This window comes from Python bivittatus, unplaced genomic scaffold (assembly GCF_059951505.1).
Source record: "Python bivittatus isolate LINGU-HERP-01145 unplaced genomic scaffold, Pbiv_v1 ctg000700_np1212, whole genome shotgun sequence".
Classification (NCBI taxonomy): Eukaryota; Metazoa; Chordata; class Lepidosauria; order Squamata; family Pythonidae; genus Python; species Python bivittatus.
Window position 1 is genome coordinate 25,351,236 of NW_028277098.1, and position 26,918 is coordinate 25,378,153.

A 26,918-nucleotide genomic window follows, 5' to 3' on the forward strand; every position below is an offset into this window, starting at 1 on the left:
AGAGAATGTTAACACCTTGCAGCAAGGCATGTAAAATCTCATTCACAAAAATACTAAACCATCCTATGGTTTGGCATTTGAGCTTAGCAAGAAACAGTGGGTGAAATAATCGATTGTGGTTTGTAAACCAAGGGTTTTTTCCCATCAACATGACATCATAGATCGCACTGCTTCCAGCAGTGTTTTATATGAGTACTGTGTTAGGTAATAGTAGAGAAACTTATTTCAGTGTTTTTTATTGCCCAGAAATTATTAGTGTTGGGAATTTAATGTAGAAAGACCCAGGATCATATGTTAATCACATAACATATTTACCCAAATTGGGAGAGCAAAGAGGAGACTTTTGAGCATTATTTGCTTCTTTTACATAGGGAGGTTGTGAGGACTTGAGAGTACCAGCAGTTCTCTTTTTTCACTCCTTTAGATACTACAATACTTACTGCTGCAGTTTAACACATCTTGGCAGGTGTAATTTTTGCAGATCATCTCTTGAATTACACCTGTAATTAAGTGGTGTTGAAAACTTCTTGTGAACTTTTGAAGTGCTTGTAACTAAGAATTCTAAGCTGTGATTGTAATCTCCTTCAAAATAGATGCCAGAGGAGGAAGCATTTTGTGTGTTTGTTAAATTAATGCAAGATTATCGACTTCGAGAACTCTTCAAACCAAGTATGGCTGAGCTAGGCCTTTGTATGTATCAGTTTGAATCCATGATACAGGTACATTAAAGATCTGTTAATCCATTGTGTAGTTAATCTGGGGTATTTTTAAGCAGATTAGAAAAGCTAAGTGAATAAACATTAATTAATTGCAAAAAGGATCCAGTGGTTGCAGAAAAATGCCCAAAGCATAGAATGTAGAAAGCAGTGGTACTGTCATCTGCATTTTTGGAAAACATTGTCTTTGGTATGTTGGGTGTGTTCCCTATATAAAGTGTCTTAATAAGATAACAGTGCTTCACTTCTAGTTATAAAAATGGTGTGATGTACTCTTAAGTAGTCCTTAATGACTTTATGCCAGACATATGATGTCTTCTAGATGGGTTGGACTTCAAATTCAAATCTCTAAAAATGTAAAATATCTTAAAATGTATATTTCAGAAAGGTTACTTGCAAACAGCTGTTTGATTTTTTGTTTTTTTAGGAGCAACTTCCAGAGATCTATATGCATTTCCAGGCCCAGAGTTTCCATACCTCTATGTATGCATCCTCATGGTTCTTAACTATTTTTCTTACATCTTTCCCATTACCAATTGCAACAAGAATATTTGATATATTTATGTCTGAGGTAAGTTATTGTGACTTTCAATTTACATTGATGGCTGTTTAGTTAATATTTTGTGTTTCTTATGTAGCTGAATTCCAATCCCCATTTATAATGGAATCTAGCTGTTATGTTGAAGTTTAGTATTATTTTCCAACGAGTATATCAGTATAAAGCAACTTTAAAAATTCCTTAAATAGTAAACATTACAAATAATTATCTAGAATAAAATACTTATTAGAATAAAATAATTACATTATTCACAGGGTTTAGAGATTGTGTTTCGGGTTGGTGTAGCACTGCTTCAGATGAATCAAGCAGAATTAATGCAACTTGACATGGAAGGGATGTTACAGGTAAGCTAAATGTTATGCCAATGTATTGTATTACTTGACATGTGGGGTATAAATCAGTATTTCTCACTTCTGACTCTATGCTCTAATTTTCTGTCTAGCACTTTCAAAAGGTCGTTCCACATCAGTTTGATGGTGGACCAGACAAGTTAATCCAAATGGCTTACCAAGTCAAATATAATGCAAAAAAGATGAAAAAGTAGGTATTTCTTTTCTTGAAAAATGCTTTCAGTGCTATTATTACAAAGATGTGAATCATTAAATTAGTTATGACATTTACTTCCTTCATAATTATGTGAATTTTATTAAATATGTGTTTCTAGAAAATCAATTTATATGGCAGTAATATTACCAGGAGTTTATTATCATCCCTAGATAGAAAATGTAGGCTATTATAAGATCTCCGGCTTCCCAGATAACAGACTATGATCCCTAACTATTGGCTTATCTGGAGGTAAACCACCATCCTTGCTAGAATGTGTCGAAGTTGCCATATTGGCCTCTTTCTACCTAAATAATGCATTTATCTAGGAAAAAGGAGTATCTTTAGGCTGTTAAAGTCATGTTATTCTTTGAAATCTAAGACATTTTTTCCAATGTTCATCAATTCACCTCCATCCCTATTACCAACCAGATCCTTTTCCACACTCTTCCACATACACAAAAGCCTTTTGTGGGATGGAAAAGGAAATACTGGCTACAACCCCTTCAGTTTTTCTGAAATCTCTGTTGCTGTGGGATTTACTTTCGAGCTAGAGTTTCCTAGGGCAGGAATGCTGAACATGTCAGTATTCAACAACCACCTAGCAGGAAGCAGAGAAGTGAAAAGCAGGTTTCTGTTAAGTTGTGGGAAGCACAGAGCAAGATTCCTTATCAGCAGTGCTATCACTGGGAAGTTTCAGTCTTGTTCAAGGATACTAAGGGAGGGAGTGTGACAGTTACAGATTTATAGTTAAAACCATGTTCCTTAAAAAATTTGTGTGAAGAATATTCAGATGGATTTTTTTGATAGGTGTGTGCTGATCAGGAATTACCACTGCCAAATACTGTTTTCTAATAAATGCTCATACAGTAAAACAGCTGCTTTTGTGATCTTCTCCACCATTGTTTTCGTGTAAAGATTCTGTATCAGTGTCAATATGAAGAAAATATTAGAGAGGAAGGAACTTACCCATAATAGTCAATAATAATGGCATGCACAAAACCATTGCATTCTGAAGGTCCTCCTCAGCTCTTTTGGATGAGATACATTCAGCAGAACCCAAATCCAGAATGATTTGGCTGTTCCAGGTTTCACATGAAACAAAATCTGGATGGGGCAAGTTGGGCAAGGCCTGTGTGCATCAGTCCCTCTCTCCCATCAGCAGATCCCAGAAGGGCATATTCCACCATCTCATCCATCCACCAATTTTCTCAGCACCTTCATTCCCTCTCCTCCATCATAGTCTCTGCTGCTAATGCCTCTATATGGCATATTCTTCTGGCCTACCCATTGTCCTATCTTCTTCTCTTCTCTGTCTCCCCTGCCTCCCCATAGCCATTGATGTCCAATACATTTCCCTTCTCTTTCACCTTCAAAATCACTTCTGAACAGCTTCACTTCAGGCCTGTTTCATTCAGTGTGGAAACTGAAACATCTAAAAGATGCATGTTTCAGTTCAAGCATAAACCATCAAAGGCCAGCTATTCTGTGCACAGAATGGTTTGTATGGATGGAATAATTTGCTATCCCAAAACTCAAGGGAGCTTCGGATCAAGTCAAGGCAGTTTTTGTTTCAGGGGGAGAAAAGGCTCATCTACATAAACAAATAAAAAGAAATTGTGGCCATCTTTTAGACAGGCAGTTAAAATTAATATGAACAATAGTTTGGCATACTGTCTATTCTATTAAGTACAGTTATGCAATATTAAAAAAAAGATGATCATGGCTTTCCATATTCTTCAGGCTAGAAAAAGAATATACTACTATAAAAACAAAGGAAATGGAAGAACAAGTTGAAATTAAGGTAAGTAAATAATTAACTTATGAGCAAGATAATAAGAATTTCAGTTCACTTGTGTAATACGAAATCAGTTTGGGCAGGAAGATTTAAGTTAATAGGATTATTATTACAAAAGATATGTAAAGTATATGCTTTGTTGGGGTTTATTTTACTCATTTTTTTTAATATACACATGTTGTCTGGGTTCCTGTTGTAATTTTTCTTTTTTCGATTATAGCAGGAAATATGCAAGTTAATAGAATTATGCTAATTCAGAAGACAATGGTTTGAGAGTCAGTGTTTTATAACAGTTGGAATATTGGATTTCATTTTGAGGGACTACTTCAAATTCCCTTCTTCCGGGAAGATCACTGAAACTAGTATTCTGTATGATGTGATGTTAAAGGAAAGACTAAGAAAACATTACTTTAAGCCCTTTGGAATAAAGGTGAATGCAGTTGCCATAAATGAATAAACAAGGATTCTAGCAAAAGCAGAATACTCTGTTATCTTTCTATTATATACCTGAGTTTAATGTACCAGTAGGTTTAACGTTTCAAAAGTTAGATTGAATACGTGCACATCTGAATGTATGAGAAAGCAAGCAGCATCCACAATGTTGGTTTCAAGTACTGTACTATCTTTAAAATCTGGCTGTGAGCAATTCTGAATCAAGTTGTAACCTTCCTGGTGATCATTAAAAATAATAACATTTATATGAGCATATGTTATAACACTGCATCATTAGAAAACAGTGAGGTCTGTGATCATCAGAAGCCTCTGTTTTCTCCTTTGAAACACTTTAAGGAAATATTGAGAAGAATCTGGTTTTGGGTCCGACGGCTGTCATACACCTTGCAGTTTACTAAATGGTCCATATTCGTTTTTAAAAATTAACCTCCTTCAGTTTCATAATATAGAAATTATATGATAAATATTTCAGATAACGTTCTTTACAGTTTTGCTTGATTTTCAGAGACTGAGAACAGAAAACAGACTCTTAAAACAGCGAATTGAAACACTAGAAAAAGTAAGTGTCCAAGAAATGGAAGCCTCGGTTGTACTAGTTCCAACCTTTTTATTAATAATAGAGAAGCTGCATGAAGATTAATAATATGGCAATATTCCCGTCTTTGTATTGATGGGCCTTCATAATAAGACTTGATATTTTAAACTATATATACTTGTGATTTGGTATGAAAACCTAAGTGTGGGTGTTACGGAATTCAGCAAGACAGGGAAATTAAAGTATATTTACAATGAACTATAAAGAAAGGTTGGTGTCTCCTTACAGAAATGAAGCCAAGTCAGTTTCCAGTGTGCATTAAGAAAAGACTTCTTAGCATTTGTATAATAGTTCTTCCACCTTAATTTCCCATTTCTTTGGTACTTATGATTAACTGAGAAATTAAGGGGAGATCTGAAATTATAAGGCATTCTGCATAGCTGCTGCCCAGTTTTTCATACTTGAATTACCTTTAGAAAATTTGTTTTAGTTCCAAGCTTATTTATTGAGCAGATCATAAAAATTAAAACACAGGTGCAATTTTGAATTGCAGCCTTTGTCAATTGTTCAGTAAGTCTTTGCTTGAGTTTATGCTTAGATCAGAATGAGGAACCTCATTTCCCCCACATACTGTTGCAAATACATTCATTCCCAGGATTTTAAGAACAGAATAGCCATCTTTATCCTTTTCTATTGAAGAGCTATGAAGAATGGAGTCTCTGTCAAATTCCAAATTAATTATGTCTCTGTCCAAATATAATTATTTTTTTAATAGGCTCATGTAACTGTTTCCCATTTTGCCCTACCCTTTAATTCCTAAATATACTGTAGATGTATAAAGCATGAAATGTAATCATTTTAGAAAATTGGATCCTTTTACATGAGCCATGCTTTTTTCTCCCCTTGGCAGTTAGAGAATCAAATATGTTCCAAAATCAGCATGTTTCACTAATTTTCAGAGGTGGGGGGAGAAGAGTGGAAGTAATAGTGCAGAATCAAGTCCTTAATGAAGAAAAAACAAAACAGGCAGTTGCATGGTGAAGGTGAAACAAGTATTTGAACAGAAATAACTGGCCCTAACATAATTATGGAACACTCAGTGAAGTGCAGGGTAGCAAGGATAACAGTTTTATTTTTAAAAATGAAGTGTTGTATGTATCATTTAAATTCTTTTGGTGCACTGTTGTAAGAAAAAATGAATTAAGATGTACATAGTTGGGCTGTGTCATGCTGGATTTTTGTTCCATATCAGTTCCCTTATTTTAACCTGCTGAAAATATTGCAAATATATTTGTGGTATGAAATATTTACCGATGGGAGGACAATCTGAAAAATCTTACTCTCCTTGGGATTGTGGAAATAGGCTGACTTTTTCCCAGTGGGGAAAGCTATCATTAACAGCTCATATTGGCCTGGTCTTGTATTAAGAACAGCAGCAAGTCTGAGGCACGTGCAAATTGTCAAAAGTATTCTATTTCTTCAGTGTGGCTGCTTTTATAATGCTATTGCCAGTATTGAAACATTTACCTTTTTGCCAGGATTTTATTGTGTTCTTTTTAGTAGGGTAGCTGCAAGAATTAGAAAATCTTTCCTGAATTTCTGCTCTTTGACTAAGCAGAGGGAATCCAGTTTCCTACCAGCAGTGGACATTGGTGATATTTGTCTCCTTTAGCCCAAACAAGACAAGGATATTCTTTATTGTGGTTTTTGCCCTGGTTTTTAAAATAGTGTGAAATGGTTTTCACACATTTGGTCTTCTGTAATATCCAAAAAAATGTGGTTCTCAAATTATATATTCAGTATATGATGGAAATATCTACCTCAGTCTAATCAAGTCTTCTTGCCCCCAGTTCTTAAGGTATGTTCAAAAATGTTAGCAGCAGGCATCATTTGTAGAATAATCAGAGAGTATCTGCTTTTCATCTTGAAATGTTCTTGAATTATTTCAACTGCCATGTTTCTAAATGGTCTCAGATTTGGAAAATCACTTGGCTCTTACAAAGATCAGCCCAAAAGATCTAAGGACTATTCTTCCTTTTGTCCATCATATGTATAAGTTACCATATCATGCTACATTCTTCTAGGCTTTTAGAGACTGGTTATCATTTTAGGAAAGCTTGCAAAGTAATGAATACCTGGTCAGTATAAGAATGAGTGACCATCTTCAAGGATAGACCATGCTATCCTTAGCTTTTAAATATAGGTAGGTAAGGCTCCTTGGGATGTGCTTTGATTCAGGAAGTGTTCCTGAATGATTAGCCAAGTAGCTTTCTTGGGATATTTTTGGTGTATTTTGGTGTTTATCAGTATGACATCATTGAGATCCTTCCTCCTCAGCTGTAGAAAGTTTGTTGCCACTTATAACATGAAACATAACCCATAATTCCTTCTCTGATAGACGTTCAGTGGGAATAGATAGGGTTCCTTTTTTTCCCCTAGTATTTAATCCCAGCTCTTTTTAAAAATTGTTTTTTTTTTAAATAAAAGAGCTAGCAAAAATTTAGCTCTTGACCCAAAAACTTTGTTCTTCCCTAAGATATAGCTATTCCCCATAACGTGAGTCTAGTCCTTTCTTAGTGTGTTCTGAGGAAATATTACTTCTTACTAGTTGTTTCTCTCCTTGATCTCACAAAACAGAATCAGAAAAGATGGAAATTATTTTCTTAAATCATATAACTTTAGAAAAGGATTGAGAGCCCCTTGAATATATTGTCTATAATATAGTTTTTCCCTAAACTGTACAGATCAAGAAGTTTATGTATCTTTAAAAAACCTTGTAATCTGCTAGAACAAACACATTTTCATTTAGCTGTGTCCTTTGCTCCTTGAAGCAAATTTTGCATGTGGATCTGCTGATCTATCTTGTCCTGAGTCACTGGATTTATAAGTGGAAATGTCTGATACATTTGTGGTTAAGGTGGATGTGTCTGGATTGAAAAGTGCCAGAATGATTGGATTGTTTTGAAAGTTCTCTTCATTGCTAAATCTGAGTAAATGATAAACTAGCGAAGTTTGGCTAAAATTAGCCATATTTAATTGGTATACTTTAGCTCTTCATGCTTCACTTTTGCATTACTGGACTCTTATTCCTTAAATACTGCTTAGCACAAATAGTTCTGCCTTCCTTGGGTAGCCAAACTTTTTAAGTATGCTCAGATTATGCCTCCTTTCAGTTTGTAACACTTTGATCAGATAAATTCTGCATGAAACTGCAGAATTCTCTAAGCAAGGAACTGTTGAGCTTTTTTTTCCTTTAAACAAAAATGTAAAAATGTGGAATGTTCTTTTTCAAAATCAATAAACCTGTGCTGCTGAAAGATTTGACTATTGGGAAAATGTATGCTTTAACTTTATTGTTTTTGGAAAGTAGGTAGAATTTGAGCATAATTCTCTGTTTTTGATTCTGTTACTTTGTTTTCCCCTTTCTCTTATTTCTATCTGAATTTTTTTCCTTTTTGTAGGAAAGTGCTTCCTTGGCAGATAGATTGATACAGGTATACTACTTCAGTATTTCAAACTAATTATTTTTCCTACTACCAAAAAAGCCCCCAGCTTTCTGTTTCTAGTGCATGGATAACTACATGCATTTTCATATGAAATGTTTATTGTAGTTAATTGAGCAATTGTTCCATGTTAGAATAATATTTAAACACATGCCTGCATGTTACTTCTAATGACATCCAGGATTCTTAATCATTGGTGGGCTCTCATCTTTTGCCACTAATTCTATAGATCACTACGAACTTGTAACAGATGTGTGCATGCACAATGAAGCAATAAATGCATGAACAGAGTTCAACTGAATGCAAGTACCCAATTGACCTTGCTTAAGGATACTAAACATTTTAAAGTGGTGCAGTACTAAACTGCTTTACTTCACTAAATTGATGTATTGGCTGTAACAGTTCTGTAATGATTTGCAAGATCTTAACCATATGGCAGAATAAATATGTAAAACTCTCGGTCTTCCCTGGATCGATCTTCCAATTGCTTTAAAAAGAAAATTATGTCCTAAGGGACAAGTGACAAGGGCCCAGGAAGCTGAGGAAAACTATCTTACAAAACGGGAGTTGGCCACCATCAAACAGCAGAGTGATGAGGCCATTACTAAACTAGAGCAAGCTGAGAATACCATCAGGGAGCTCCAGCAACAACAGCAATGGGTAAGGCTGATAGCACCTTGATCTCTTATCTTCCTCCTTCACTTATGCTTATTTCTATTGATCATGGCATGGTTTCTGTTCTGTTCTTCCGACTACACTGCATATTATTGAATCTGCATTGAAAAAGGGAAAATGAAATGAGTGAAGAATCCCACGTGAATCTAATTTACTCCAAAGCAAAGCCTATTGATTTTAATGAGCCAACTTCCTAATACATTTGCTTATGATCACATCTGGCATATACAAGCAAATGTCTAAATGTGTAATTACAGGATGCCTACATTCCTCTCTACTTCTACTCACACAGGGTTGTGTGAGCAGATATATAACTTTGACAAATTTTTGTGAAATTTAAAACACTTTGGAGGGATGATAAAAGCATTTTGCTATGCATCGTTATCAGTGTAATGTGCTACAGTTAACATCAACCTGTTAGCTTTTATCAACTTGATCCCCTCCAAATATAATGGACTACAATTTCCAGAATTCCAGCTAGCAATTTTGGGAGTCTGACCCTTCTGGAGGGCACCAATTTGGGTAAGGTTAGAACCTCAATTGTAGAAGCTTTTTTTTAATGTATCAGTTATGTTCCATATGCAAACTTGAATCAAACAAATTTTAGAAAAAAAAAATTGTTGTTTTGTATCTGAATTTATAGAGGATAATTTTACTGTGTCTGTACTCTTTCAAAAACATTGGTAGATGTTTTCCAAACTAGAATTTGGAAATTATTTCAGCTGAACTATGCAGAAAGTAACATTGAAACCCTACTAAACTTATTTTATTTGTTCATTATCAAATAAGCTTAGCTGATACTAAGAAGTATCTGATAGTCTGTTAACTTCTGTTGATAAAGTTGTGAAGAAGAAGAATAGTGTAGGGTTATGAAAGCAGAAGGAAAACAACATCTCCATAAGGCAAGGATGTCTTTATTAGGGTTAGGTTGTAGCAGAACTAATGACAAAGACAGGCTTGACTGGAATCTTAGGGATTCTGTGGAACAGATGGGTGATTAGCTCACGTGTGAAAGAAAGGGACTCTTGTTTTTTGATTTATATTTATGGAGATTAGCTCTCTGCCATGGTTCATGTCTCCCAACTTGTGGTTGCAAATTGCAGCAGGTAAGGATGGTACATAGCATCAGTAAAGCTAGGGTTGCTGTCTGTTGGCAGCAGCTTGCAAACCCAGAGGGTTGTGATGTGACAGGACTCACAAAGAGAATACAGTTCCCTGGAAATAATTATAGTTATGCATATATAGAAGGCTTTTCCGAATTTATTTCCAATAATAATAAAGTTTTGTTTATAAGCACTTTCAGAATACTTATACTGTAGAATCTGTTACAATTAAACATTATTCGTGCTATTATGATAGTTTGCATTGCAAAATCAATGATTCAGTCTATTATTTAGTAAAAGTGCCTTATTTTTAAAATAAGAATCCTTATAAACAACATCAGTAGCAGGATTAGAAACTTTTTTTAAAAAGTTCAAGCATCTTAGTATATTTTTAGAAGATATATTAATTTTCAATATTTGTTATATAATTTTCTGACCTGTTATAAGTTCAATTCAGAGTGAATGGCTTCTGGAATAAATAGTTTAACACTATCCTGCACAACCAATAATTTAGAAGTTATGTTAAAAAATAGATGCCCACAGTTTTCAATATAATTGTTCTTCTGGTAAAATGTATTCAGCTTAATTTCATACAGCCATTTCATGAATATTTTTTTAACTTATTTTTATTAGTAGACAATTTGTAGAGTATGGGCCATTGGAGTGAAAAATAAGGAATTACAATATATAAATATTCTCTCTTTGAAAGTTAATTTTTAAAAATTATATCAAACAAATAGAAAAATTATATACATAAAATATACATATAACTCTTAATGTAATACTGCATTAAAATTAAAAGGAGAAATTAAATCATAAACAGAACTCCACAAAATTTGAATAAATTGTTCTAGAGGTATATTCTTTGCTCCTTTATTGAAAAAAATGCTAATTTATGTGTTGACAGGATATATTAACAGTCCATTACTGCCATTAGGTGTAGATTTATCATCTCAGTTCTTCTTCCATGAACTGAAAGTCCTCAGTTCTTAATGCATTGATAAATTCTAAATTCGGAAATATAGCCAAGAAGAACATAGGCATCATTGATACACAGGGATTTGTCCAAGATCATATTAACAATCCTGGTCACTCAGCCCAAACTGTAGCAATAAAAGACCAAGTCCTTTAGATTCAAAAGAAATCTTTGTTTTGTGTATATTAGACACCTCAAAGAATTGAAATGATGTTCCAATTCTTTGAGGTATCTAATACACACACAACAAAAATTTCTTTTGACTTTAATCATACATATATGATAAGAACAGACCACTTCCACATTCTTTTAATCATCCTTCCACTGATTTACAAGAATAGGACGCTCAAACTTATTCTTCAAAAGTTGCTGAAATAGCTAATAACAAATTCCATCAAATTCCTCCAGCAACTTATAAAAATGGGTTACTTGTGTAGGAACCTTAATTGATTTCTCCAAAACTTCTAACAGATTTGGAACTTCAGAAGCAACATTTATTGAATTATTATTCATTTATAAAGAAGTCCAAGCAATGAATGAACTGCCAAGAAGTCTTCTGAGGAAGATCAAATTTGTTTTTAAGTTCTAGGATAAAAAACCTGATTCCTCAGAACTGATACACTATAGCAATATTTTGAAAGCCTCTCCCCCCCACCTTTATTTTATTAGCTACTTTTAAACTGGGGTTATCAATAATATAAGCTTTTTCATGGGTAAAATTATGGCCAAATATTTTTCGTATGTATCTTGGCAGCACTAAGTGCAGGTATTGGATGGCTGAACAAAATATCAACATTATGTAGAAGATGATGTATCTCATTTGATCTGATCTGAGAAAAAAGACATTTTTTTCTTAAATATAAGCTTAGTGATATCACTTTAAGGGAGAAAACAATATGTCATGATGTTAAATATATAGTTGAACTGAGAGTTGGAAATAAGTCATTTCTATAGCTATGCAAATAAAATGTCAGTTACTGTGATTGATTCTATATCAGAAGGAAATGCAGTTAATTAGAATAATCTATCATTGCCAACCAGAAGGCTGCTTGTTACATGGTTTCTGCTGCTGGTAGTTGTGATGTTTCCCAGATCCTGTGAATTGTGCTACATTCTAATTCCAGTTGATTTGTATTACCTTAAAAGAATTCTGAATTGCTTGGTATGTATGTAGACTCTACGACAGTGTTTCTTAACCTCAGCAACTTTAAGATGTGTGAACTTCAACTCCCAGAATTCCCCCAGCCAGCATGAGACAGTCATCAGATATGAATAATCAAATTGGATACCTTTGGACAAGTTGTTACCTCCTAGAATGATTGGGTTGATAAGGGGATTACAAATCCATTTCAGTTGAGGTGATTAAAAGGGTACAGAAAGGTTTTGGCACTGACTTGGTAGCCATGAAAAATGTGAGAAAAAATGGATAGATGCCACAGGAAGAAACTGTATGCTATATAAAGCATTCCCTATTTTTAAATCAGATGCTGCCTGTACATATTCAGTTCAAGTACTGTGACCTGAAATTTCCTTTCAGTGAAAACTGGTATGGTGAAAAAAATCCAGTTTTGAGAGTCTGTCCACTGTCATTCTGTCTCTTTGTATTGTTTTAAAAGCAAGCTTGTTTTTCTGAGTCTTAGATTTTAGATTGGTTCCTTGCCTTAAGGCCCTCATTTAGAATTTCATATTAGTAATGTTCTAGCTAAGTGTATTTAAACGTTACATGTTGTATTGCTGCCTAAAAGAGGCTAAGATATTATAAAAATTATGTTGGATGCCCTGGAAATATTTTATGTGTTATAATTAATTGTAGATTTTTAAAAAATCTTCCATACCGAATTTAATCAAATTAATTGATGGTTTTTTGTTTTTTTTTTTAAATTCTTTCTGGGTATAATACTAGTTGCTTTAAGTCAGATGCCTTTGGAGGACCCTGTGTTGTCAAAATAATTTTTTTTAACAGTTTTGATAGTGCCCCAAATAAATACAGATAGTCCTCACTTAATGACCATTCATTTAACAATGGTTTGAAGTTATGGGGGAAAAAAGCTGTAAAGCTCAAAAAAAGTGCTTTACAACCTGTAGTCGCACTTATAACCATCACAAACCATCACACCACCCCCCATGGTTGTTAAGTGAATTCTGGCAAAAAAGTCCATTGAGGAAGCTGGATTCATTTAACAACCATGTGATTCGCTTAATGACCATGGCGATTCACTTAATGACCATCATAAAATGGTCGTAAAATTGGGTCCAGTCGCATGGTTTCTCACTTAATAAGCGCCCCATTTAACAAGCAATTTTCTGGTCCCTATTGTAGTTGTTAAGTGAGGGCTACCTGTAACATCAGCTGAGAATAACTAGACATAACTTTCAGATGATTAAACTGAATTTGAATAAGTTGCTCTCAAAAACAGTATACTTGAGCATTTAAATTGAGTATTTGTAACATTAATATTTTAAAAATGTATATCATATTCAATACAAATGGTTCTTAATCTTTGAGAATCTTTTAAAAGCTAGGGCCCTCCTCTGCAGAAAAATGTGCATAATTACACAAAATATTTTATATGATTAATTTTATAGCACAGGAAATTGATTTTCTTCACCTAGGCAGAATATAAAAACAATCTTCACAAACAAGTTTCTCTCCTCTCATTTTTAATGCAAAAATTAATGGCCAGTTCCTTAAAACATTGAAATAAATTCAAATTGCACAAATAAAAAGTAAACTTTAATTGTGCTCAAAAATAAATTTCAGTGAGAAACTGCTCATTGTTTTTTGGGTTGAATAAGAAATTGAAATTGTGGAGTTTCACAGACTCCCCAAAAGTCCCATGGGATCCATAGACCATAAGTTGAGAAGCCCTGCTCTATATATGCATCAAATGTGTTTTCAGAAAGTTAATGTACTATTTTAGAGGCTTGGGGAAATTCCCTCTTCCCTTCCATATTTCATTTAGAAAGCTTAAATTTTTAGAGAAGGGAGTTTCAGTTTTCCAGAGTTAAGTTTATGCCATAATGTTTATCTTCTTTCTCAGGTTGATGAATCACAGGTTTTGCCTATTAGGAAACTTGTCATCAGGGATCAGCTTCACCAGTATATTTAACACCCCTTGTAAGTTGGAGAATGCTAAGGTCCAATTAATTTTATTCTGGAGGACCCTTTTACTATGGGAGTCCCAACTGGAAGAGTATTTAAAACCTTGGACTGCATATACTAGTTTATATGTTTAATGTCCTATTCCTGTTGTTACCTGATTTAAATGTTAAAACATGGTACAGGTATTCCCCACTTTAAGAACGAGTTCCATTCCCAAGGTCTGTCCTTAAGTCGAATTTGTATGTAAGCTGGAACAGTATTATTGTACAATACTGTACAAGTAGTATTTTGTAGTTAACTTGAACCATTGTGTATTTAACTTGAATCGCTGTGTATTTAACTTGAATTTTGCTATAATAGGCTCCGTTCTTAACAATGGGTCATCCTTAAACCGGGCATTCTTAACCCGGGGACTACCTGTAATACTTGACATGATGTAATTGATCGGCATATGAATGCTGTGAGTTTTCAGGAAAGTTCTTTTTCTTCTTTTCTTTTTGCATATAAAATTAATTAGATACAAACTTATTATTATATGTTTGCTCTCTCTGTGATCTTTAAGTGCAACAAATGATGACACTGCTATGCAGATCATGCTCTGCCTCCGATCTTAAAGAGCAATAAAATGCCAAAGTCTTATCGTTGTTTTCTACTTGTTGCAAAATTGTTGTGAGCCGCCCAGAGTCATTGGGAGTCAGGCAGCATACAAATTTGATAGACAGACAGACAGACAATAGGAGTGGTGGAGAGACTATAGGCAATTCAGCTTTGTAAGACAATACAGTATTGTCATGCCCTTTTTTTAGGTGTGGGAGCGCTAGAATGGTGCATGATATTGCAGAATACAGGTAGTTCCCACAGTCACATGTTCAGAATTCGGGCACTTGGCAATTGGCCCGCATTTATGACTGTGGTGTACACTTCAGCTCCCCCCATCTGCCTATCTTCCCCCCATCTCTGCCCTTTTGGCTGCCCTGCATTCCACTGCCCCCACCTACCCTTGCTGTCCCCAGCGCAACTTTCTCCATCTTCTTCCTCCTGCTGCTGGCCCGAGATCCAGGTGCTGGGCAAGGACGCAGCCCCAGCATGTGTGCAGTTAGCGCAGCAGGGCAGCAGAGCCTTTCTGCCGAAGGGAGCTCACCAGACCCGGCTGGGGAGGAGGCATTGGGCAGAGCCGGCAGTTCACACAGGGCAGGAGAAGCATGAGGTCCTCACCTAACAATGGTGTGGTCCTCGCCTAATGATTGCAACCGGGATTACCAGAACTGCTGTCACTAGGCAGCAGGGTCACATGAAGCCTAATGATCATTTCACTTAGTGATGGAAATTCCAGTCCCAATTAGGGTTGTTAAGCGAGGACTACCTGTAGTCAGGGGTTCTTATATAGTCTTGTGTATTAGACAGATGAGGTATTCAAAGGAATGGAAACAGGGCACAGACTTCTAGTGGTTCTGATAACTGAACAATAGCAGGCACTAGATCTGTCAGGATGGGTAGCCCTGACCTTGAGATACTTCTATACAAGAGTATTCCTTGTTTTTGAGTTTGTAAACCTATAGACTAGAGAACACATAAGCATATGGAGCTAGGCAAAGGGGTTATCCAAGCATAGTTCCCACCTATTTGACACAGATTGAATTTCCTTTCTTTAATCTGCCTTTTGATTGATCAAAAGCAGCCTTCAAATTAAGCATGATTCTGTTTTTGCTCATCTGCTCCATTCCCAGTATCAGATAACTTGTATTTCAATCTTTAATTCAGGCTTTTAGCCACAAGTTTGCCCATTGAAAAAGAAGGAATTGGCTTAGGATACATGTTTTTTTTTAGATTAAATATCTTTATCTTGATAGATCTGATGCCCAGACTGTCATGTGAGAAATATTAATGTATTTAATGATTTATTTAAATGATTTATATGACTGCCCATCTCACATAGGTAACTCTGGGTGTTATACAAAAATTAAAAGCACAAAAACTACAACATACAACCCCTGGCCCACAAAGATAAAACAAACCAAAAAAAAACCCATGTAGGCAGCACCCAGGTCTTCAGTGCCTTAGGAAAGGCTAAAAGATTCGGGGCCATCCAAATCTGCTGTTCCATAGGGCAGGTATAACTCCAGGGTCCGGCAAGGTGACATTGCTTGATAGAAGGGACCCAGAGCATGCCCTCTTTGCTAGACCTGGTTGGGTAAGCAGAGACAATGGAGAGAGAGTGGTTCTGCAAACGATAAATCTCTTCAGATTTTTTTTTAATTAAATGTGCAAATTCCAGAAACAAACACAAGTTCCAGAAGCATTTGTGCAATTCAGATTCAGGTAACTCATAAGATTGATTATGCTAGCTAATGAAAAAAAAATGGCAGGTTAAGAGTAGAAAAATAAAGTGAGCTTTCAAACCCATTCAGGTATATTCGTTTTCTCCCTTCCCTAGTGCAAAAGACAATCCCTCAAGCTCTGGTACTACCTACCATTCATCAGTGTTTTCAAGACAAGAAGGGCAAGGAGCAAGAACATTTGCTTAGGATCTTCAAATCTCACATGTAGCTGGGAGTTGCCAGTCAATCAGTGTAGACCAGTGTTGTCCAAACTTGGCCACTTTAAGATGAGTGGACTTGGATGAGCTGGCTGGGGAATTCTTGGAGTTGAAGTCCACTCATCTTAAAGTGGCCAAGTTTGGACAACACTGGTGTAGACAGTACTGAACTAGATAGGCTAATTGTCTGTTGCTGGAAAATACCCACTTCTTTGGTGTACTGTTTCTGGCATGAAATATGACACTAAAAGGACATACGTTGTGTTGTATCTTTATCCCTCTCCTCCAAAAACTCCTGCAGACAGTATGATAAACATGGAACATTTAAAATTTATAGCAACTTTTGATGTTGCGCTTGTATTTAAACAGTTTTGCTTTACGTGGGCTATCATCAATATGCAGCTGTACATCTATACCCTGCACTGAGTGGATGTTCTTACCTGGTGTTTGATGGCTTTGAGACTCTATAAGAAATGAAATCGGTTCAGTCTGAATCCTAGCAAAACATGGGATTGTTGTTTGTCAAGAAATGATTTGGGTTCCTGTGATAACTTTGGATGGGGTTATGCTTTCCCTGAGGGAATGCTTTGGATCCCTCCCCTACAGAAGGTTAAAGGGGTAGGAACCAGAAGCAAATTGTCTTGATGGCAGCCAGAACTCTGTGGAAGAGCTTGCCCTTCTCAAGGTCAGGATGGCCTGCACAATGCTTGTTTTAGCAAGGCAGTAGGCAGCCAAGACCCTCCTTTTTTGCCATGCATTTGAAGCATAACACATTTTCTACTGGGCTAATGTAATTTCAGTTTAAGTTAGTTGTAAGATTTTAAAAAGCGATCTGATTTTTAATTGGTATAGGGTGGTTGTTATTTTAATGGATCATATTATGTTTTATAAGATGTAAACTGCCTAGAGCCTTTGGATGGGGGTGACATTTGCAATAAATAACTGTGACAAAGTCTTATTGGAAAGAGGGTGGATTATCCATTGTGCAGATGCATAGTTGCAGTCAGTTAAGCCAATTTATTACATATTGTTAATGTTTAGGTAAAAACTTACAGAATGTGAGGGTTCATATGATGCTGCTGTGATTTGTCTGCTGCAGTTGCACTCAAAGGGGAAATCCTGAATGCAGTGATGGCAATGGGGCACAGTGCTGTTTAGCAACTGTCACATATCTCAGTGACATTTGATAATGGCACAGATACAGATCTGTTAACCAACTCTTGATCACTGTGGGTGGATCTGTTTATCTCCTGCCTTATTTTCTGCAATGAAAGGAATGGTTCTAGCTGCTTTGCAAGTAATAAACAGTGTGAAAATGCAAGATTGCCTTTTCTGTTAGTCATTGCTGCAGGCTGGCTGACTCAGATTGTCTGTAATTGGAAAAACACAGTGACTTAGTGGCTAGTTGGAGAAGTAAAAATACCTTTTAGTCTTAAAATATTTCTACCATATCTTTGGGATTGGGTGGTTTGTCAGTCAACTGGAACAAAACTTTAGCAACTACCACAAAATGCTAATAATTCTGACTAATTGAGTGATTTTATTAGATCTTAAGAAAACTAGAACTGTGTTTCCACAGCTTTTAGAAACAAGTTAATCTTAATTACATATTTGGGTTAGGGGAAAAAATCACAGTTGAAAGAAAATTAAGGTGTACATGGTAATGATCTTTGGAAAGCAGTAGCATTGTCTTTGTTGCAATCGGTAGGTATGAAGAGAAATGTTTTAGGGAAAGAAGCTTTACTGTTTCAAATATTACAGCTTTTTTAAAAGTCTTTTTGTCTGATTTTTTGTGTGCATGATTTTACATTTTAAGATATCACTTCTGTTAACACCAATATTGGATTTACTTGCTCTGTAGCATAAGAGCAGTTCCCACCACAGTGAAGACTTTGTGCTGCAGTTGCAAAGAGAGTTGATAGAAGCAAAACTCAGTGAAGCAGAATCACACAGTGCCCTGAAGGAAATGCAAGATAAGATTCTTGAGATGGAAAAGGCAAGTCAAACTAAGAAAGATTTGTAGAATCAGTTTCCCAAATCCTTGACCATTACATCACTTTCCGTATAATCTGAGGTGCATGATAAATATGGGTCAGTTTTAATTATTACTTTACAATGAAATGTTTGTTCATGAAATGACAAATTTCAACAATCTCCATCCATACATTCCCATTTGTGCACTATGAGCACAGTGCACAATGAGCATTGGGTACACTGCTGTGTATTCTGTTACTTTCAGTAGCACTGTTGGGAGATGACACGAGTCTTCCATTGGAACATTACCTAAAATATTGTCAGGTCTAGCCCAAAGAACTCCAAGAGATGATGCAAATTCAGTTCTACTGTGTTTATTAGCTACAACCTCTAGACAGAAAATCTCCCCAGACTGAAACCTAGCTCCCAAGCCAGCCAGCCACAACACCGTGAATTCCTCAGGGAGGTGCCAGCCTCATCCTCTTGAACTTCCCACGCTCCTCCAGCGAATTAAGAACACGCTTATCTCCCTGAGCCTGGCCTTCATAATTCCATTCCATCACAAATGTATTGTAATTTATGCTGTTTTTATTGTATCCTGAACTGGATGTGATGACTTCATGGGAAGGTCCATATAATTTTCTTGGCAGATTTATTTATTTATTTATTTACGAGATTCATATTCCACTTTTCATTTAGGAGCTCAAAACAGTGTACATAATGTTCTCTCCTATTTTCCTGCAGAGCAACAACTCTGTGAAATACATTGGGCTGAGATGATAAGATGACTGGCTCAAGTCACTCAGGCAGCTTTTGGGGCTGAGGGTGGTCTCATTTAGGTCTCCCCTAGGAGCTAGGTCTCCTAATCCAACCCTGTGACCATCTCACCACATTGACTCAGTGTGGAAATGGTTTGCCATTACTTTTTTCTGGGATGTCTTTTCAACTTCCCAATCTAGCCTACACCCTTGATATTTTCTGGAGGTCTCCCACTCAGATACTTCTGAGCCCAGATAAGGTCAGCCAGGAGATACTATAGAACTTTTGTGCTGTCATCATTACAGTTCTTTGACCACTTGATGTGGGTTCTGTATGAAGAAATAAATAGCATTCTCCTTCCAGAAGAAAGGTTTTCCTATTTGAGGAGATGGGGTGATTTTTGTACTCTGGATTAGTGGAGCATCACCTATCCTCTAGTAAGTTATCCTATAGTTGCAAGAGGTTTTTGTGCTAGATAGATGTTATACCAATATCATGCCTCTTTTTCTGCAGAGGAATAACTCTTTGCCTGATGAGAATAATATTGCTAGGCTTCAAGAGGAATTGATTGCAGTTAAACTAAGAGAAGCAGAAGCTCTAATGGGTCTAAAAGAACTTCGGCAACAAGTTAAAGATTTGGAGGAACACTGGCAGGTAATTCTCTAACACTAAGTCAAATAAGCCTAAATTGATTTGGCAATAAATTGGGCAGATTGGTGGGGTCCATGCAAAGGAGTAAATTAGTGAGTAAGTGAACCCTTATATCAGGGTTGAGAGAGCCCAAGCATTCATTTTGAACTCTGGCTTTTAGCAGACAAGAATTTATGGTTTTTTTCTTGAAGCTGATATGGTTTGAAACCTTCAGTGTGAAAGGCAGAGTATCTTGCAACCTACTAAGAAACATGTTTTGTCAGAAGGAACTGCTATTGAATATAGTTCGGTGGGAGCAACTGTGAATGAGATTGAAACTTTATATTAGCTTATATTATTCTATCACTGAAAAGTAAAATTTGAAAAATAACTTCTGAGCCAAACAGCAGATATGGGGAAACTAGATACACTGTGGGATAAATTCTTAAATGATAAAAAAATCAGTGAAAGTATATTAAGACATAGCAATGTTTTTAGCGTCATCTAATTCGCACCTCTGGAAGATGGAAAGACCCACCTAAAAAAAATACTGTAAATGAACTGCAAGATGAGCTAATGTCAGTCAGACTCCGAGAAGCAGAAACTCAAGCAGAGCTAAAAGAAATAAAACAAAGGATGATGGAAATGGAAACTCAGGTAAGAAACATAGTAACTCAAAAAATATTGAATATCAGGACTTGCATAGTATATCCATGAGAACACAAAATTTGAAAAGCAACATGAAATTAGTAGTGTGTTTGGGGCAGGAAATATCATAATCATATAAAGTATCATCCACTTGTGAAGCTGGTTGGGTGATTCTGGGCTATCTGCCTTTTCCAGCCCAATTTTTTCTCCCCCAAATAGAATTTTTCTAAGGTTGGATGGGAGGACGAAAACAAATAATTGTTGGTCCTCCGTTTTTGAACATATCAAATCTGATAGGTGTCAGCCATTCTTTGCTTCTTTTTTCTTTTGAAGAGTTCTTGGTGCAGTCTAATACCTCAATAGAACCCATTTTTCTTTTCTGTAATCTACTCCACATTCTATCTAAGAATTCAGAGTGCAGATACGGCTTGAACTCAGGCTATATGTATTCTGCTGTCTTGCTTAATGAAGAGTTTTTTGAAAACTCAACAGCTTAAACACCCCTTTTAAAACCTGAGTTGGGATAATACTGCGACTTCCTTAGAGGATTCTGTTTCCCTCACAACCAATATGTTGATGCTGTTTTTTATTTTCAAAGGTTTACTGTTATATCATTTAAAGGTCTACTTGTAAATAACTCTGTTATCTATATGAATACTTAGATCCAGAAAACACACATTAGCAATATATTTTCTGGCCAAAAATGTTCTAAATTAAAACATTTAGCTTTTTGTTAGATTGTTAGATTGTTTAGTTTTTTGTCTAATAGGTTCTAGTATGTTATAACAATAAAATCAATTATTGAAGATGCAGAATCTAAAAAAGAACAACAGTGAACAACTTTATGAAGCAATTGGGATTCTTTCCAACAATGAAAAAAATAATGTAGCATGTTAAAACCAGTTCAGTATGAGTTTAAATCCATTCATGATTTTCATCATGCTTCCTAATTGCACTAAACAGCAATTCGTTTTTCTCATCTTTTCAGCCAGTAGGGGGTATATTTGTTCTATTTGATCATATATGAGCAATACACACACACACACACACACACACACACACGCATGCTCAAATGTATGTAAACTGGGTAGGCAAGTTGTGGAGATTTTGTAGTTCTTCAGAAATTCATGAACTACAGTTCCTGGGGTCATTCACCACTGGTTATGCTGGCTGAGGCTATTAGGAGTTGTCATGTATAGACATAACCCAAAACAGCAGAACCTAACAAATATAACATATCCTGAGTTCAATTAAACCTGAGTTCAATTAGTTTACTCTTGCATTTTGTTTTGTTTCTTGTTCATGAGAATTATTCTATAAGAAATACTTTATTGAGACAGGTATACCTTCAGTCAGCAGCAGCCAACCTTATGGCCAGTGGGTAAGGTCATAATGATCAGGCCAGTTATACAGTTTAGGTGTGGCCATATCATATGTGGATGGGGTTGGGCTTTTCCGTTTTCCCAGGATTTGGGGGGGAGTGTTTTCTTTTTCAATTATGTAAAGCCTATTCTACAATCATATTCTACAATTTTGGAAAGTAGTTCAAAATAACTGACATATTTTACTATATTTTGAAAACCTTTACCCATACTTCTACTTATGTGTTAAAATATTCTTCCAAAAAGAAACCAAAACTGGACATGAACAAATCATATGAGTTAGTGTATCCTCAAATTCCTTACATTGCCAAGAGAGAAAATCCTACCTGTAGTTGTTGAGCATCCTTAAAATAGCCATTACAAGGTAATTAATTTAAAATAATTATTCCAGATTCTGCCCATATTTTCCAATAAACATTTTACCACTGATTTTAAAAGTAGTTTTTCTGCGAAGTTAAATATTCATAAGACTTAACATTACAACCCAGTATACATCCTAATAGGACTCAAATTTGTCTAGATGTGGTGGATGGCAACAGAGGTCAAGACTATCTGGAAGGAGGGGGTGCATTCCAGGAGGAGAAAGGAGACAAAAGATAATACAGTCTGCAGGGGGAGCATGGAAAGCATAAGAGGTTCAAGATAGCCACTCTCTAGAATCTCCCAGGGTATATCCATTAGTTGCTATAGTATAGATTTAGTCTGGCAAGATTCTGTCTATATGATGTAAGCAAATAAAGGAACTATACTCAACTGGACTGTTTCACCATTGTTCTTGAGCTGGGCCTGACACTAGCTGAACATAAGCCAGGAAATGAAAGACTTCTTTTGCTATACATTGACCCAAGTAATTGCCAAAATTTAAATGGAGATGCATATTATCTTTCCAATAAAACTCATGGAGCCTAACTCTAACCATACTAAGTTATATTGTCATTCTATCTAAATATAGATGATAAAATAAATGTCTAATGATAGTTCTGGAATTCTGATAATTATAACCTTTTCTTCAAGAGATAGTCCTTGGTGTCCTGTCTTCTTATGTTGATCTATTGATATATCAGATCCCAAAGGAAGGAAATTAGATTTTTTCCCAATTAATCTTTTAACTTGAATATTTTCCAAGTTGTTGAACCACCTGTATCAAATTAGGCAAAGTTATAGAAAAATTATCCAGAATTGCCAGAATATCATCAGCATATAAAAATAATTTTTATCCTGAATCTGCCATTGCCAGAATATCTGCCAGTGATACCATGAGACTACCTAGCAATGATTGGTAATGGTTCAAGAATCGTCAAATAGTAGTGGAGAAAGAAGACAACTTGATGGGTAACATATTGTAACTCAACTGATCGAGAAATAAAATGATTTACTATAGGTTGTGACTAATACATTACAATCCATTTAATAAAAGAAGACAGGAAACTATACCTAGAGATAATTTGCTTTATAAAATTAATCTAAATCATGTCAGAAACTTTTTTAGCATCATAATACAGCGGTACCTCGGGTTACGAACGCCTCTGTTACCGAACTTTTTGGGTTGCGAACTCGCCTCGGGTTACGAACCGGATCTGCGGCCGTTTTCCCTGCTGCCATGTGGTCGTGGCTTCCTGTGGGCGAGATCGCAGTAGCAAGGAGACATTCGGTGAGGCTTGTGGTGTGTTTTGTGGCGTTTTGGAAGGTTTTTGGTGTGCTTGTCAGCATGGCAATTTCATTTCCGGAGGGTTATGCAGCGCAGGAAAAAACAACTGACTTTAGACAGGTTTTTCCCCAGAACTGAGCCTGCAGCTAAGAGGCAAAGAAGAGAGGAAACCCCTGAAGGCGATCTCCCCGATGTCCTTTTGGAGGGGGACTCTCCCTCCAAACAATAACTGCCTCCCCACCCCATTCTCCCTCTTCATACTGTGCTGTACTGTACTTTTTTTCATGTTTTTGTGGTTTAAAAATAAAATGCATATGTTTCAGAACGGATTAACCGTATTTACATTGAACCTTATAGGGAAATTTGCCTTGGGTTGCGACCAAATCCGGAGGGAGGGCGGAACGGATTAACCGTATTTACATTGAACCTTATGGGGAAATTTGCTTCGAGTTGCGACCAGAGTCACGGAACGGATTAAGTTCGTAACCCGAGGTACCACTGTATATTAATTCAGAAAAATCCAATTTATCTTGAGCTATATCCAAAGCATATAGTCATAAAAGTAAATTGTTTGATACTTGTCTGTTTTTGATAAATCCAGACTGAAGTGTGTGAATGATAGTAAGACTGCAGTCACTGAGCCAACAAAACAGTTAATATCTACATTGATTAACAAGAAGGGTCTATAGCTTGCACAAGATATTAGGAATCTTTACGTGGTTTTTAAATTAGTGTTATGTAAGCCTCAAAGAAAGATATCAATAGTTTACCAGATTTAAATGATTCATTATAAGCAATATTGGAGCCAATAAATCTATAAGAAATTTATGCCATTCTGTTGGAAAGTTATCTGGACTAGGAGCTTTCATTTTTCCTCAGTTGAATAAACTCCAGTATCTCCAAATTTAATTTGAAAAGTGCTTTTAAGGTATCCACAGAATGACCAATAAACATTATTTAACCACATTTTCCATATATTTTTAAATAAAATTTCTGTTTTTCTTTTTTGCAGAAGCATAAGCAATAAATCACCCACTTATGCAAGTCTTATATACATTCCATATTCAGTATGAGGGAATCACTGGGAAGATAGAAGACTATTACTGATTACCAATTTTGTGTTACACACACACACACACACACAACATCCACAGAATGTCAAATCTGCCAGGTATTAAATATTTAGAGCTGTTAAGAAAACAACATAGGCTGAGGGAATTGGAGGTGAAAGAAAAGGAGGTACAGTTCAGATGGAGTTAATTGATAAAAAGGCATAATGTCATGAAAAGGAAATGTTGCAGTTTAAGATTCGAATGAAACACTTTATCTTATATATGGCTGCAGAAGATCTCCACACCTTTTTGTCAACTTTTGAGAGAGCTGCTAAACTTCAAGAGATTGGACTTCAGATGTAATTCAAGAGGGAGGTGATGCCAGAGTGTAGGTGAGAAAAAGCCCTAAATTTAACACAAGGAAAAACTAATCAACCTTGATTGCAAGATGGAGCCAAGTGTACAGAAATATGAACTGTAATCAGGGTATTCAAGACACTGGGGGTTCCTGTATACATGGCCTTGAAGTTCAACCCATCAGTTTAAACTAATAAGATTCTTGAAGACCCAACCAATATAGCGATTGGAGAAAAAAAGCTAGGGATGAGTTGGGAGAAATCTAGAACCGGACAAACTGCAGTATTCTGGACCTGAAGCAGAGAGTGATAAGCAGAATGAGGAAGGCCTGCCAACAAACTACTACAGTTGTCCACTCATGGAAGTTGAAATTGGAGTTGGAGAGGAAAGAGCATTATCCAAAACTGAAGCAGAAGAAGAAATCTGGATATTATCAGCGTAGATATGATAGTTAAACTGAAAAGAAGAAATCTATCAACAAAGTGTACAAAGACAATGAGTAGATCTAGGGCTGAGCCCCAAAGAACTCTCAGCTAAATGGAGGGGCTGAGAGCAAAAACCTTTCTACTTAACTGAAAATGTACAGTGGGAAATAAAAGAGCCAGCGAGAAACTTATTGTCAGTGTCTAATAAACTCAGAGAAGATATTAAGATTTTATGACTAAGGGTGTCAAATACTGCAGACAAATCCAGCAACACCAATACTGATGATTCGTGATTTGCCTTAGCCAGCAGTAAATCAATGACAGCTTAAGACAGTGTGAACTCATTAGCATAGACTACATGAAACCCTGATTGAAAAGGATTATTTGTTGACAAAATGGGAAGGAATTGAGTGAGAGCAATTTGTTTGATGATCTTAGACAGAAGAAAAAGAAGACACTGGGCAACAACTAAAACTGAAGCATTCAAAAAAGATTTTTTAAAAAGTGGGTGAAGATAAGAACTAGGTTTTTAACCAACCTACTTAGGAACAGCAGAAAAGAAGGAAGATAGCTGTGTTAAAAAAGGAAGGGAACAGATCTAAAAAACAAGGAAGCTTTTGAGATTTAGTTACTTCAATAGCTAGAGAAGCTGCTTAATATACTGTCTTTAAACAAAGAATATGCAAAAGGTTTTAAACCGAGACCTGATACTTTAAGGAAAAGGTTTAGCTCTTTGAACACAAAAGTGGGGAAATCTTATGTGCATTTTGGTTCATAATACAGATGTTAAAGAAATTGTTAAATTTATTTATCTATTTGTTCAATTTATATAGCCACCCATCTCATATTCCCCTATTATGTGGAGCGCCACAAGGTTTGGTACTCTCTCCATTCCTGTTTAACATCTACAGTGGGGCAAAAAAGTATTTAGTCAGCCACCAATTGTGCAAGTCCTCCCACTTAAAAAGATGAGAGAGGCCTGTAATTTTCATCATAGGTATACCTCAACTATGAGAGACAAAGTGGGGGGGAAAATCCAGAAAATCACGTCTGATTTTTAAAGAATTTATTTGCAAATCATGGTGGAAAATAAGCATTTGGTCAATACCAAAAGTTCATCTCAATACTTTGTTATATATCCTTTGTTGGCAATGACAGAGGTCAAACGTTTTCTGTAAGTCTTCACAAGGTTTTCACACACTGTTGCTGGTATTTTGGCCCATTCCTCCATGCAGATCTCCTCTAGAGCAGTGATGTTTTGGGGCTGTCGCTGGGCAACACGGACTTTCAACTCCCTCCAAAGGTTTTCCATGGGGTTGAGATCTGGAGACTGGCTAGGCCACTCCAGGACCTTGAAATGCTTCTTACGAAGCCACTCCTTCGTTGCCCGGGCGGTGTGTTTGGGATCATTGTCATGCTGAAAGACCCAGCCACGTTTCATCTTCAGTGCCCTTGCTGATAGAAGGAGGTGTTCACTCAAAATCTCACAATACATGGCCCCATTCATTATTTCCTTTACACAGATCAGTCGTCCTGGTCCCTT

At 36.1% G+C, this 26,918-nt stretch overlaps 1 protein-coding gene across 4 annotated transcripts in view; it reads left to right on the forward strand.

Annotated features, from left to right (window-relative positions):
• Positions 1 to 26,918, forward strand: part of EVI5 (ecotropic viral integration site 5) — a 99,482-nt gene that overhangs the window by 41,107 nt on the left and 31,457 nt on the right. For 3 of the 4 annotated variants that reach the window (XM_088154235.1, XM_088154234.1, XM_088154236.1), the window contains 11 exons: positions 594 to 719; positions 1,144 to 1,287; positions 1,530 to 1,619; positions 1,718 to 1,815; positions 3,562 to 3,622; positions 4,575 to 4,628; positions 8,066 to 8,098; positions 8,621 to 8,767; positions 18,362 to 18,496; positions 19,747 to 19,887; positions 20,362 to 20,520. In XM_088154235.1, coding sequence (XP_088010361.1) covers positions 594 to 719; positions 1,144 to 1,287; positions 1,530 to 1,619; positions 1,718 to 1,815; positions 3,562 to 3,622; positions 4,575 to 4,628; positions 8,066 to 8,098; positions 8,621 to 8,767; positions 18,362 to 18,496; positions 19,747 to 19,887; positions 20,362 to 20,520 — 1,188 coding nt within the window. The remainder of the gene's footprint in view (positions 1 to 593; positions 720 to 1,143; positions 1,288 to 1,529; positions 1,620 to 1,717; positions 1,816 to 3,561; positions 3,623 to 4,574; positions 4,629 to 8,065; positions 8,099 to 8,620; positions 8,768 to 18,361; positions 18,497 to 19,746; positions 19,888 to 20,361; positions 20,521 to 26,918) is intronic. The other variant, XM_088154237.1, reaches the window with a different exon arrangement.